The sequence below is a fragment of the Myodes glareolus genome, chromosome X (genome assembly GCF_982192425.1).
Source record: "Myodes glareolus chromosome X, mMyoGla1.1, whole genome shotgun sequence".
NCBI classification, from domain to species: Eukaryota; Metazoa; Chordata; class Mammalia; order Rodentia; family Cricetidae; genus Myodes; species Myodes glareolus.
Window position 1 is genome coordinate 128,631,286 of NC_142053.1, and position 15,486 is coordinate 128,646,771.

A 15,486-nucleotide genomic window follows, 5' to 3' on the forward strand; every position below is an offset into this window, starting at 1 on the left:
AAGTCAACAAGAGGGTAGTGTAACTTTCTAATATTCATAGATCTAAGGTATCGTAGAAAGAGAAAGAAAACATCCTGACATATGGTACTCAAGCTTCACAGCTGCAGGAAGTGAAGACTACCCTTTGCAGGGAAGAGGCAGACTCCCAGTAAACTCTCCCAGTGTGGATGCTGGCGACTCAAAAGTGTCTAAGTCCTCACAAAATTGCAGCCCACTTCTATAAACAGTGTGAAAAATGCACAATAACCTTGCCTTGGGAAAGGACCTTACATCATCTCCCAGTGAGCCACCAGGGTGCTGAAGCCAGAAGTTATCTCAACAAGGAGCTATTGTGTGAGCTGGCTATTGAATGGGTCAGAAATTCCTGCATTCTCCCCCTCTGTGGGAACCTGGAGAGCCTATTGCACTGGCTAAGGGATTAACTGCCTAAACCCAATCTGTCAGTAAGAGTGATTGTGAATGGAGCCCACTTAGTGCCTTGCTCTGTAGGGTATGTGTGCTGTAACACAGCAGGGATTGCAAATACTGCTTTCCTAAACCAGATCAGCCTTCCTCTGTAACACAGGCGGCGTGGCCAGCAGCATGTAGACCCATGCCATGGCCAGGACTAAATCCAGGTGCCCATGAGATTTCCACCATCCCTCCCCACTGTACTGTGCTCAAGTGCCCCTTACTGGTAGGGTAATAGGGGCTACTATGGTTCCCATAGGCACATGCTGAGGGGACCTTGAGGAACCTCAGAACTCTGGCCATCACAGTAGCAGTCAGGGGAACAAGCCCAAAGATATTGAGAGGAACTATGCCTTATTTCAGCTCTCTTCCCGCTCTTGGATATACACCGAGTCAAGGGAGAAATGCCAGACTTCACCAGCTTCCCAGAGGAAAAAGTCGTGCTACGACACTCAGATGAGGATCCTTCTGCATCAGTCTCCTGAGCATCTGGGATAACAGGTCCATCTATCTCACCAGCAAGAACTCTTTTTCAGATGAGCACGTGATCTTACATTATCTGTGTCAGGGATTCTAGGAAAATAAAGCTCTGAATCCTTTGTGGGAATTAACCAGTTTCCTTGAGGTGTTTTCTCCCATGGAAAGCAGGAATACAGGTTGGGTTCTTTCTATCGGCATCTTTTCATCACTTCCTCAGAACACTTTGACGTGATCTCATACTATGTACCACGTACTGACAGAATGTTTCTTCTTATACGATCCTCTCAGGTCCTTACAATTTTATGCCTCAGGGCTCTCAGACATTCAAAGTGAAAGTACATTGGATCTTTTGGGCCAAGAGCCATTCTGCCTTAGATCATTTTTTTTTCTTTATAACAATAAGACAGTGTTCATAGTAAGAGAGTTTAACAGAGCTTGGTTGGGATTTGTTCTTCCTACAAACAGTGGTTGAAACATAAGCAACTATTTTCACTTTTCTCTACCTTAGATTACTATCTGTAAAGTACAAATTTAGTGTGCTGCTCTTTAGAGGTCCCAAAGTTTTAATATATGTACTCTAAAGTCGTCCTATTTACAGTTAACTTATTTTTCTTTTTTGTTGAAATGCATCTGTCTTAGTTTCTTTCTGGACCTGAGATAAAATACTCTGATGAAAGCAACTTAAGGGAAAAAGGGTCTGTTCATTTTGTTTGGGTCAGAGTTTCATGGTACAGTCTGTCATGGTGGGGAAGTCATGGCGGCAAGAGTATGACAGAGCTGCTCGTCGTCCATCCACAATCATAAGGGAGAACAACAGATGCACACATGTTAGTGCTTGGCTCCCTTTCTTCACTCCTACCGTCTAGGGAACAGTGCCACCCACTTAAGCACCAGTCATCCCATCTTGGTTAACATAATTAAGATAATCCCACAGATTATTACTCAGAAGACAATCTCTCAGATGATTCTACATTTTTTCAACCTGGCAAATAAAATCAATCATCACAATATTGTATATATTTACAGTACAAACAATGTGATGGGGTGATGATAATTTTATGAAGAACATAAATCTTGGGGCTGGAGAGATGGCTCAGCGGTTAAGAACACTGACTGCTCTTCCAGAGGACCCGGGTTCAATTCCCAGCACCCACATGGCAGCTCACAACTGTCTGAAAATCCAGTTCCAGGGGACCTGACACCTTCACACCAATGCACATAAAATAAAAGACAAATAAATCATAAAATTTAAAAAAAACAAAAAAGAATATAAATCTTCACATTAAGTAAATTCAATCAAATCAAGATAGAATACACATAGTAAAGCCATAAAAACCAACTATCACATCACCCTGGGACTAGATACACATATGATAAAAACAGGAGTGATTTGAGGTTCACCAAAATCCAGGATAGTCATTACATCTGGAAAGGAGGATGAATAAGTTCAAAATATATAAGTTCTTATACTCAAACGCTTTACAGGGTGAATGGAGTTTTTTGTTTTGTTTTTTTTTTTTTTTTTTGTCTTTTTGGTTTAGTTTTTCAAGACAGGGTTTCTTTGTGTAGCCCTGACTGTCCCAGAACTTGCTTTGTAGACCAGGCTGGCCTCTAATGTACTAAGATCCACCTGCCAGTCTTCTGACTGCTGGGATTAAAAGCATGTGCCACCAACACGAGACATGAATAGGTATTTTTGTTCTCTAAATTATACACACACACACACACGCAAATATATTTTGGTAAGTAGAAAATTTATGAACTACTTCCATTATTGCCAAAGGGCATTTAGAAGTATTCCTCTCTTATTAATTTTCAGGAACATTTTGGGAAATATGAGGAATATTTTTTCTTTAGATTCTGAATAGAATTTAGCTATGAAGCATGGTCCCTTATCAGTTCTGTACTTTCCTAACTTCTTATGAGAGTACATTCTCTTATGAGAATTTATTTTCCACACTAAATTCTGTATGAACAAATATTACATGTTAATAATAAAATTTAAAAACACATTTGCAATTTTTAAAAGCTAAGTGGTGAATGTGTAACACCCTGTGTGTGTTTTTAGTCCTGGCAATAACAACTTATTGAGAATTTTCTATGTGAACGACAGTTTAAAAGCACTTTAGATGTACTAATGTTTTAAAATTATTAGAACTGCCATATGGGCTAACGGAAGGAAAAATTACCACAATAGCCTTTTCTGCACACACTCCTAAGCCTGAGCAGCCTTGAAAACAGGTACCTTGTTGGTACTGAAACTGCAACCTTCTCCTTTAACTCTGAGCAGAGGGTGGGCCGGGCCAAGTCCGTCAGTTTCCCAGCGCCTGCGGGCCGCCTTTAGGGCCTGTGGCGCGGAAATGCTAGCCCGGGCCACGTGACGGCGGGCGGCACTCTGGCTTCCCTAGAGCCGTCTCTATGGTATTCTCCCCAGCCCCCCTCAGCCCCCCAGGGTAGCGGCACGTGACTGGCCCGGGACTACGGCAGGTTCCCACGTGATCCTGGCCTGCAGTAGCGTGGCTGCGGTGAGGCTCCTGCGCTCCTGAAGGGCGGGCGCAGAAGTCAAGGCGGCCTCAGGCGGATTCTTACTGGCGGCGGGATTGGGAAGAGCCCCCAGGCGGTGACCGCTTTGCTTCGGCAGCTCGGGTCAGCTCGTTCCGTTATCTCAGCCTTCGCTGGCTGCGCTGAGGCTGACCAAGTTCCCTTTGGGTTTGGAGCCCTTGGGGAGTGAGGCCCCAACTCGGGACCAACTCCTCAGCCACCTTGCCCTCCCTCTCCTCCATCTCTTCTTCGCACGCCGCTAGTCGCTGGTCCCTTTGGGCTGGCCGGCTCGGCTGTGCCGGAGACTAAGTTCAGGGCGGTAAAGGTAACTGTGGGAAACGCGGCCCCCCAGTGGACAAAGGCGGAGGCAGGGCTAGAGCAGGCCCAGGGCCGCGGGCGGTGAGCAGAGGCAGTTGAGGAGGTGAGCCAGAAGACAAGAGTACTGCGCATATAGAAGGCACTGTGAAGGACTTGTTGCGCGATGGAAGAATCTGACTCCGAGAAAAAGACGGAGAAAGAGAATCTGGGCCCAAGAGTGGAGCCTCCACTCGGGGAACCGGAAGGATCGCTTGGGTGGGTGAAGGGTATATTATGTTGTACCTAGGAGGGAGGGTGTGCTAATTGGAAAGAGTATTGCGAACGGCAACAACCCCTAACCTCCAGGGATAAATTGCTGTAATTTACCTGCATGGTTGATTGATATCATGCCCTTGATGATAGAAGACAAAAACGGAGACCAGAAACAGCCCTTTGCCTGAAGCTGAGATTCCTGGTTTATGCGTAGTTGTCTAATTGAGGCAGTTCTGAGTTGTTTTGCGTTTTGTACAAAGGTGATTTGGTGATATCACCACGTTAGTGATAAAAAGGGGGAGAGGACATTTACTGACCAATGACGTATAGTTTGATATGCCTGTTTGAGAGCTGCGTTATATGTACTTGGTGCCTTTAATGAATGAAATGCAGCTTGGAAGGACGATTGAAGGTCCAAAGATGCTTCCAGCTTTGAAAATGAGCTAAATTAAAAGCATAGTATTCAAATTAAAAATATTGTTTGACTTATAAAAGTGCACAGAGTATTGTGTTAGTTTTATGACAAATATCAAATCTTGAATTTAAATTGTTTTTATTTCTAAATATGTCTTCCCAGGAAGCATCTCCTGAGCTAACGAAGGAAACAGGGAACGTAGACCCAGTTTTATAATTTAGAAAAATGAAGAGTTCTGAAACGAGGTCTCCTGCGTACTTAGCTGTTTTAAACAGTATTCTTCTTCTCTCCGTTTACCTGCCTTTTTTTTTTTTTTACAAATTTCTAAGGCAATTAGATCATGGAAACACTGTCTTTTGGTTTATATCTACAGGTGGGCAATGCCAAACGCAGCCATGAAGAAAAAGGTAAGATGTGGTAGGTACATTAGAAACATGAAGAAAAAGGTAAGAAGTCACAGTTCAGGAAATCTTTTTCTGAACTGTAGCAATAACTTATATGGTCTTTTGGACTCTCATCCCTTTATTTACTGCCAGATTCCCTTTGTCTAAAATTAATCTCATGGAGTCAAGCCATATACAAATATTACACAGCCCTCTGTGTGCACATTGATTCTTTAACACAAATCAAATGTTCCATGTGTTTTGCTAGCTGGAATTGAATGTTCTTTGCTTTGCACATTTATTGGGACTTAGTATTATCCCTAAGACTGTAGCTCTGAAGCAATTTCTTGACCTTTGTGAGATTTCGTGCCAATCTGTGAAGGGGTCATAACCCTCCCAAGACTATAGGAACTTTACATGAGTAAACTCCCCGTAGAGCTCAAATATAATTATCCTTGCCTTTTCATAAAAAGGCCTAATACTTTTAGCCTGACTTCATCTAAAATTTAATTCTGTGCCTTAAGTTTGATGAAATGTCTGAAGTTGCTATGAACAAGGATGCCTAAAAATGCCAGAAATCTCTACATGATTAGGAGCAAAAATTAGAAACAATTGAAAATCTGAAAAAACTGTGAAAAGAGAAAAAGGGTAAAACTTTATTTGATTTAACCATTCTACAGTATACACACATTAAAGAATCAGTTTGTATCATCAGAAATATATAGTTATTGTTTTCAATTACATTTTTTTTGCAAAAGACAGGGGAAAACTTCCATATTAATTTTAGACTGGCTAAGCAGTTACATATTCTTAGGGAGGTAAAGCTATAAATTGTTGGATTGAATAAATGCATATCCGGTCCGGTATGTTTTCATTAATGTTCCTTGTAATCAGACATTTTAATAAAATACATTGGGACTGAAGGTAGAGACTAGGTATCCCTTTCATTTGAAAATGAGACGATTATGAGAATTGTATTTCATCGTTTTTGTGTTTAGAAGGACTCTTTGAAAGTCATTTTTAAATTTTTTATTCTGCACACCAACCACAGTTTCTCCTCCCTTCCCTCCTCTTCCCCCCCTCCCCCACTCTCCATTCACTCCACATAAAGGGTAAGGCCTCCTGTGGTGAGTCAACAAAGCCTGGCATACCAAATTGAAACAGGACCAAACCCCTCCCCCCCTGTATCAAGACTGAGCATGGTAACCCACCAAAAAGTCAGTTCATGCTCCAGAGATAAGTCCTGGTCCCATGCTAGGGGCCCCACAGAAAAACCAAGCCACACAACAGTCACCCACATTCAGAGGGCCTAGTTTGGTCCCATACAGGCTTCCCAGCTGTCTGTCCGGAGTGTCAGCAGTTTCTGTGGGTTTCCCCATCTTGATCTCGACCCCCTGCTCCATGCTCATTTAACCCTCCTCCCTCTCTTCCACTGGACTCCCAGAGCTCAGCCCAGTGCTTGGCTGTGGATCTCTGCATCTGCTTCCATTGGTTATTAGATGAAGGCCTATGATGACAATTAGGGTAGTCCTCAATCTGATTACAGGGAAAGGCCAGTTTAGGTACCCACTCCACTATTGCTAGGAGTCTTAACTTGGATCTTCCTTGTGGTTTCCTGGGAGTTTCCCTAGCCCCAGTTTTATCCCTAAACCCATAATGGCTCCCTCTATCAAGATATTGCTTTCATTGCTCTCCCTCTCCATCCCTCCCCCAACTTGACAATCCTGATCCCTGATGCTCTTATCCCCCTTCCATTCCCCTCTACCCACCCCCACCCCAGTTTACCCAGGAGATCTTATCTATTTGCAAGTCATTTAGTGCAAGAATATGTGGCATTATTCACAGGTGTCTTTCTTGTGTTAAATCCTAACACAAGAAAGATGACTGTCAGGTCTTGCTTTCAGACAGTTGTCATTGCATTTTAGTTTTAATGGCTTGTCCCTTTTTTGATGAAAATACTTCAAGCTTTTGTTATATATTAGGCACTGGAGATAAAAAGGGCACAAAGGATACAAAGAAACTCCCTCTGCCCTTCAACAGTTTGAAGTCTTGAGAGAGTTCCCAAAACAAGGGACTGCAGAGCTTTATGGTCTGCAATGATATAGTAAAACCACTAGAGGGCACTTAAGTCAGCCTAAGGCAGTGGTTCTCAACCTTCCTAATGCCTTGACCCTTTGATACAGTTCCTCAAGTTGTGGTGACCCCCAACCCTAAAATTATTTTTGTTGCTACTTCAAAACTGTGATTTTGCTATTGTTATGAATCATTATGTAAATAACTGTGTTTTCCAATGGTCTTAGGCAACCTCTGTGAAGGAGTCATTCAACCACCCGGTGGGGGGTTACACCCCACAGGTTGAGAACCACTGGCCCAAGGCATTTGTGTCAGAGAAACTATGGGGAGGATACTGCGGATTGAACCCAGGGTTTCACTTGTAGGAGATAAATACCCTAGTACTGAGGCACATCCCCAGCTCCAGAGAAAATTGCTGAGATGATTGTTAAACCAAGTGTTGAAGGACATGTGTGACTTAGCTGAAAGAAGGCTAAAGGATGGTAGAGAATACAGACATAGTTACGATTCCATAGAGGACTGGAAACAAAGAGACTATATGCCATTCAGTTCAATGTGACTGGATACTAACAGTTCCGGGCCAGGAGAATCGGGAGGTGAAGACAGAAGTAGATAAGCTAAACCAAGAATGACCTTGGGTATAATTTTAAGTGCCCAATTTTGTAGGGCATAGGAAAGTTAAAAAGAAAAGACAGAAAGCTGATGAAAGTTATAGAAAGATGTGAAAGGGATGAGATCATGGCCTGGAGTGAAAAGAATTGACCTTGAACAGAGAAGTAGGAGCAGCTTTTCAGTTACTCTGAGATCTGCTAGTTTCTGTCAATGTATGTATAACCTTGAATTATAAGAGAATAGGGTTAGTTTCATATTAAGATGATAGTTTTCTTTTTTAAAAAATTATCTTAATTATTTGTTTTTTCAAGATTTATTTTTATGTGCATTATTTATTTATCTGTTGTCTCTGTGAGGGTGCCAGATCCCCTGGAACTGGAGTTACAGTTGTTAGCTGCCGTGTAGGTCCTGGGAATTGAACGTGGGTCCTGTGGAAGAGCACTCAGTGCTCTTCACCATTGAACCATCTCTCCAGAAAGATGGCATTTTTCTAACACTGTTCTAAATAAATATTATGTATAATAACAAGGAACTGCAGAGATGGCTCATTGGTTAAGAGCATATACTGCTCTTCCTGAGGACCTGAGTTTGATTCCCAGCAACCCCATCAGGTGGCATTAAAACTGCCTGTCATTGCAGCTCCTAGGGGACCTCACATCTCTGACATCTGCAGGTACTTGCATTCATTCATGTGCACATACCTCCCACACACATATGCAAAATTAAGATAATAGAAATAAATTTTTAAAAATATGCATAATAACAAACTCACTGCCATTGTATTGCTAAAATGAGGTGCACCTGGTAGCAGGTAAGTGCTTGGCATTTGGAATGTTACTTGGGGAAGAGTTGAACTAATTACAGGTGTCCATACTGGTCATTGGTACTTACACTTTGGTAAAATGCCAGCTACAGAGGACAAATGGATCCCTTTACACTAGATTTGCTCTAGATTACTAACGTTTTTCCTTTGTCTTTAGGTGCTGTTAATGGGTAAAAGTGGATCTGGTAAGACCAGCATGAGGTCTATTATCTTTGCAAATTATATTGCCAGAGACACACGTCGCCTTGGTGCAACAAGTAAGATGTTTCATCTTATTGTAAAGCAAGGTGACCTTGGCTATTAATAATATGCATAACACACTTGATTGCAGCAGCTTGGGAATGCACAGGTTGATGAATTTGCTTTGGAGCATGCTTTCCCTTTTTGCATTTCTCCTCAGAATGCGTGGCCTAATTCTGGTTATTATTGCTCACTATCTTTGGGAGCTGCTCTCTTTTCTAGGTTGCTTGCAAAGTGGGATTTTCTTAGCTAACTTCTTGTGTATCCTGCTGTTTCTTAGGCAAGAATAGGGACCCTTTGCCTGCTTATTTTGTGGGGAGAATGTTTGTAACTTTCTATACCAAGAGGAACATCATAGGCATTAGCTAGCATACAGTAAAACTGAAGATGTTTTTAATGCAGGAGTTGGTCCTTGTCCTTATTAAAAGGAAAACTTGGGAATAGTAAGGAGTTCTGCATTCCGCCATTTCTCTTTCTTTATATACCTATAGCTTCTCTTTGGAGCATCTATTCTGAGTTGGGAAATAACTTAATAGCACTTTGTGACTAGACTGTTAGTATAGACTTCTGGGCTAGCATGGCTTCCAGAACAATGAATCAAGAATCCTGGGAATACCTTATTCTGAAGCAGATTGTTATTTTATTTTGAAGCATCTAAGCATTTCTGAAGTCTGCTTTATTCTTGACTTCTGGCTGAGAAAGGCATCACTCTGCCTAGACTTCAGAGTTTTCAGTCTTGGTTTCTAGCATCTTTAGTATGTTTAGCAACAAGTTAGTATTGTTCTATGAGGTGTCCCAATCTGATTTTAAGAATAATAGACATCTTTTAAGCACATTATGCTTCAGACTCTGAGTTATAAAGGAGAAGGAACTTTATTTCTGTTTGGAGTTGGCATATAGTGTAGACTTCTATAATTTAAGCAGAAACTTGGTGAATAGAAAGCTGTTTCTGCTGGGCAGTGGTGGCGCACACAGTTAATCCCTGCACTCGGAAGGCAGAGGCAGGCAGATCTCTGTCAATTCGAGGACAACCTGGTCTACAAGAGCTAGTTCCAGGACAAGCACCAAAGCTACAAAGAAACCCTATCATGAAAAACCAAAAGAAAAAGAAAAAGAAAAAAGAAAGAAAAGATAAGAATGCTGTTTCCTAGATAGAGTTCCAAGTCTACTTTTCTTTCTATTCTGTTCTCTACACATATTTGAGAATACACAATATCTCAATTTATCTTATTCATTCCCTGCCTCCGAAATTTTGCTTTCCTTATTTTAAAATATCTCTGGTTCCTCATTTGACATAATTTTGAATGTTTTTAAGGACTTGTCCAAACTTGTTGCTATTTTTCTTATAAGACATGAATGCAAATGTGGTTTTATCAGAGCAAGGCAGGCCTACTACATCTCTTATTTGGGGCATTACTTTGCTGTCAGCATGGTGAAACTCTACCTTCTTGTTTTGAAGCGCCCTTCATTTTACAGAATTGTAATAAAAGCCCCAATTCATATTTGCATATATTTTATTCAAGCGTACATATCGTTCATAATTTGAACTTAATAGTGAATCCTTATAGTAAATGGCTCATGTTTATTTTAGAATCCAAGCCATTGGGTTATAGTTTTCTTATGCATAATAAAAAGGAGTTCATATTTTCATTTTAGCTACTTATTTTCTCACTTGATGTGGTTCTTACCCTTCATAGTTATATACAGTTTTATTGATAAGTATCTCAGGTACTGTAAAAATGTTGGTCCAGATAGTTTCCTATGGCTTGTAACACTTGTAGAGCTGATTTCTAGCCTCTAAAAAGTGTACTCGTCCAAATATTTTTCTGTGTCTTGATTTGATACATTCAAACTTTCTCTTCCAGATTAAATAGATAGGCCTCATATCTGTGTTTTTAGTAGAGTAGAGATGCTTATTGAAGTACTATGACTTTTATTCTTGCTCTCATTTACTTTAGTTTTCATATTACCTTTATTCTAACAGATAATGAAAGTATAACTTAAAAATTAGTCGCATTCTGCTAGTAAGTTTCAGACTTGGGATATTAGTCTGTGTTCTTCTCTTCATTATGACACAGCCTGTTTATATTTCCACTACTCAATTCCTAGAAGACCTTTTCTTCATATTTTAAATCCTATACACTTCGTTGAAACATTTTTTCTTAGTACCACTGATTTCCATTTCTAACTGATTTATTGGTTTATTACCCTGAATCTGATGAATAGTTTCATAGCAAGATTTTCACAACTATTGAAACTGCTGAAAATAATGTTGATATATTCATCTGCATTATAAGCATAATGTTGCAAATTATATAATCCTGTTCATTAAAATAGTCTATTTATTCAACAAATATATACCTAGCAGTGTCTCTTGTCAGACTGTCAGTAGGATAGGGCACTTGCCCCTAAGAATATGTCAAGTAGTAAATTGATTGGTTAGTATTTCCTGAATTTCTTTAAAGAGAGTACAAATATAATGAAAAATATTGGTATTAATGTTTTAGCATATCATCAAAAACTGGTTTGTCCTTAATGAAGACAGATCTGTGTTCGTTGCTAAATGTATAGACAAGTTCAGATTACATATAGTGCATTGTTTTTATTTGTTATCCCTTTTAATGCGGGTACTGATTTTGTTTAAAGGTAGTAAAAAGAATACTACTTTTACAGTGTTGTTTGACTTTAATGTGTTAGTATTTTGCTGGTTTGTCATTCCTAAAAAAGTTGTTTTATTTTGTTAAATATAAAGCCTCCTGCATTTGAAAATTTGAATTAAAGAAGAAACCATGATGTAATTAATTCATTACCTAGATGTTAAAATGTGTTTGTTGGGATGGTAAATTTGCAACTAAAAAGATTATGAAGTATTTTGATATCAAACACTGTTGACGGCTCCAAGATTTTCTGTCTTCTCAAAATTCTATTCTCTTGGCTTTTTATTTAATGCTTTATTGCCCTGATTTTCTTCCTTTATCTTTAACCACCCCTCCCTGCTTTTTAAAAAAGATAATCTTTACCATAATGTTTTCTTCTTTCTGCCCCATAAGTGTATATGACTCCCCAAAGCTCCATTCTTTATTCTTTTCAGTTGCTCTCATGATATCAGAGGGACACACAGTAATACAGCATTTAACCAGGAAGCAGGAAATGGGATTTATATGTAAAATGCCATATAAGCCAAGATTGACATATAAGATAGTCAACCTATAAGAGAATTTTAAACAATAAAAAAGTAACATGATCAGAGCTACAGTTTTAATTCAAAATAACACTTGTGAAAGCTTCAAGTGTTATTTAAATATAAAAAGTCTGCTTTGTTCCTTATTGTCAAGCCACTTCCCTAGAGACAACCACCATTAGTACTTCTCAGGTTACCATTCTGACTCTCTGCACAGTGCGTACAATTATGCATGCACAGACATGGTCTTTTTGAAGAATCGTATGAAACTCAGCAATTTGGAGGAATTACTATATGTGTAATGTAGGCGGAAGTTTAGAGTGATGGAAGGGTAGAAACAGGTAGCATCTGTAAGCCAGAGAGCTGGTTTTCACTGAGCTGGTGGTGGGATCTCAGAATTTTCAAGATTTTGGAACCATGAGAAGTAAATTTCTATAATTTTAAAAAACTTTGAGAGATGGCAGGCGCTTGATTTGGACTAGAGTAGTTGTAGTAGATATGGTGCGAAGCTACTGTGTTGGGGGATATGCTTAGGTGACAGAGCAACAGAACTTTCCGGGGAACTTGGAGAGAATTATGAGGAAAAAGAAGACTGGAAGGATGAGAGGTTTTAGACACCTGGTTACATTCACCAAGGTGGAGCCAACTGAAAGGAGAGCTGAGTTACATTGAATAGATTCCATTTGGGATGCTTACAATACAGACAGAACACACCGAGAAATCAGTACTGGTGTTACCTAGTTAGTATCCAGATGATAAAGTAATATTATATGACAGTTATTTTGCCTTGGGGAAAAATGTTTTGATGAGAAGGTGGCCACTGTTAGAGTCCCAAAGAATCCTAACATTTAAGGGACAGAAAGAAGAATAAGAGTCCATGGGGGAGGATCTTCCAGAGAGTGTGTAGATGTGATGCTAGAGACCAAGAGAACAGAATTATTTTTGAGGAGAAGTGAGTAGTCAACAGTGTCATGCTGCAGAAAGTAAGGACTAAAAAGTCCACTGGATTTGGCAGTGGGACCATGGGCCACTTGATGAGAACTGTTTCTGTGCTATGGGAGAAGAAACCTGATTTCTATCCCATATGCTCCATATTAAGTCACTAAATCCTGTCACTTCTTTTGTTATTGTCTTTCCCTTTCTCAGTAGCACTTCTTTCCATTTTTTTTTAGTACTAGACCGTATACATAGTCTTCAAATTAATAGCAGTTTGAGCACCTACTCTCTCGTAGACTCTGTTGGAAATACAAAGACATGTAAGATATGATTCCTTTTCCAAGGAGGGGGAAGTAAAGGGTAAAGGGGAAGTAGTTTGTACACCTACTATGTGCCAGGCACTTTTATGTATATAGCTCTTTGAATCCTCATAGCAGTCCTGGGAGGTCAGTACTATGTTCCTTCCTTCCTTTTCACAGAAGTGGAAGCAAATTCTAAAAGCTTTCATGACTTTCATAAAGTCATACAGAGGTAGCGCTGTCATATAAACTAAAGTCTGTTTGACTTTAAAATCTGTATGATGTACATTATCATGAATGGTTTGTGTCTATATATTATGAAACAATAAAATTGTATAAAAGTAGATAGCAATTGGTTTAGGTAACAGCTTGGGGATAGACACAGGAAATATTTCAATGTGATAGAGTTAACTAGCACTTAAATTATATAGAACAAAATTGTTAGACTATGAAAAATATTCATGATAAAATCTTAAATTATTCCTTTTTGAGGTTTTTAGTGCCTGGCAGAGAGTAGTTGCCTAATAAATGTTTTAATGAGTTCAGATTATGGTAAGTGGGATTTTTGTCAGGCAAGGAGGACTTTTGGAGGAGGTGGGAATTAGTTTGGATTTTAGAATATCCTTTGAAAGGAAGAAGGGATGGTACTTTGTAGCAAAGGATGGAAATGGATTGCGGGAGGGAACCACTAAGCAGAGGTCGCAAACAAACAGCCTGTGTGCTGCATAAGGCCTATGGTTGTGCTTTCTTTGACTTTTGCTTTGTTTTAGAACAATTTGATGTTATAATCTCCTGTAAACGTTTTCATAAAAATCTAGAATTCAAGCTACTATTTAAAATGTTGAAGATCTAGTAAACCTGAGCCAGTAGTAATTTTGCATGGCAAATGAACAAGATTTGAGTAACTATCAACCTCTGTGAGCCCATGGTAGATGTTTTCCATCACATTTAGCTAACTTAAATGGTATAGGTTTGCTCACATGGCCTGATTTAGCAAGTTTGCGACCCCTGAATGTGAAATTGTTGTGGGATGGGGAGGTAGTAGGGTTGGGAGGACTATGAATAAAACATAATATGTTGAAGTGAAAGGATTTGTTAATGGGAATTTCTGGGGATTATAAAGGTAGATTGGAAGCCAAAGTGAAGGACCTTGAGTGAAGGACCATTAAATATGTAGGGGCCATTGAAAGTGTTTTGAATGGGGAGTGATATGTTCAAAGTAGTGTAAAGAAGATGAACCGTGCAATAGCCTAATGGATGATGTAAGTAAGGCTTTCTTGTAGTGTAGGCATGAGGTAGTAAGGGCCCTCCTTGATGTTGAATGATAGAGTATGAAATAAAGAATAAAATTAAGAGATACTAAAAATGATTCAAAGAGAATTGAACATGGTCAGGGGAGTCAAAAATAGGAAAATCAATAAAGTCATTAACTGCTGAGGAAATCAGTACAGAAGTTAGTTTTGTTATGTTTTATGTTTGTTTTCTGTCTTTAATTTTTTTGGGAAAGTTGGAGAAAGAAGGTAGGGTTGGGAAGATCTGTTAAATGGTGTGTGTCACTGTCTTGCGTGTTAAAACTTAACATTAATATTATAATTGGGGATTGTTTCTGCTTTGGGTACTAAACTACTGAAATTTAAAAATTACTGACACAAGGCAATCCTTTAGCTTAGGGTAGTGTAGGTGCTACCTTGCAACTAAACCACATGACTAAGCTGAAAATCACCTTCTTGTTATGGCTTTGAGCATTTCACTCCACTTTGGTCCTTCTAAACACCATGGGTTTTTTTCTGATCTTAATGGTCTTTACTGCAAATACTAGATTTGTAACATTTATCTTCCAGTTGATGTAGAGCATTCTCATGTTCGATTTCTGGGAAACCTGGTTTTGAACCTGTGGGATTGTGGTGGGTAAGTACTATGTGCCTACTTGTTTGTGAAGCTGATAGCAATAATGATGTCATCTAGTATAATCAGCAACTACACCTAGAATAACTATTATTTTCATATATCCACTGCCTAAAAATATTTCAGAATTGTCATTTGATTAACAAAGATGTGTTTTGTACAACTTTGAAAATGCCCTCTACATAAGAGATATTTAAGTAGCGCCAATATAAGCTCCATCTAAGTATGTATAATATGGGATAGATCAACCCTCTTTTGCAGTGGCATAAATTTAATCTGTCTCAGGTTGACTGACACTAGTATTGAGTTCTTAGCTATTTTTATTATAATAGACTGTTCATAGTCATTTTGGTAATTACTTCTAGGCAATCTTATCACCTGTAGATTGCATTCTGAGCATATAATATCTGACCAAGTTACCTATTATTGGGAGAGTAAGAGAGCACTTCCTTTTATAATCAATGCAATCATCAAATATCCCCGTACAAATGTGCACTTACTATGCCTGTGTGCTGAGTTCATATACATCACTGTGCTGAAGCAGCAGTGGTGAATGCATAGTGATTAAGATCATAGGT

General features: G+C 39.3%; 1 protein-coding gene across 2 annotated transcripts in view; it reads left to right on the top strand.

Annotated features, from left to right (window-relative positions):
• The first annotated feature begins 3,424 nt into the window (after positions 1-3,424).
• Positions 3,425-15,486, top strand: part of Rragb (Ras related GTP binding B) — a 32,197-nt gene continuing 20,135 nt past the window's right edge. The window contains exons 1-5 of one of the 2 annotated variants that reach the window (XM_087902918.1): positions 3,425-4,044; positions 4,830-4,863; positions 8,505-8,604; positions 12,941-13,024; positions 14,845-14,911. In XM_087902918.1, the coding sequence (XP_087759044.1) occupies positions 3,953-4,044; positions 4,830-4,863; positions 8,505-8,604; positions 12,941-13,024; positions 14,845-14,911 (377 nt within the window). In that variant the 5' untranslated portion in view covers positions 3,425-3,952. The remainder of the gene's footprint in view (positions 4,045-4,829; positions 4,864-8,504; positions 8,605-12,940; positions 13,025-14,844; positions 14,912-15,486) is intronic. The other variant, XM_087902919.1, reaches the window with a different exon arrangement.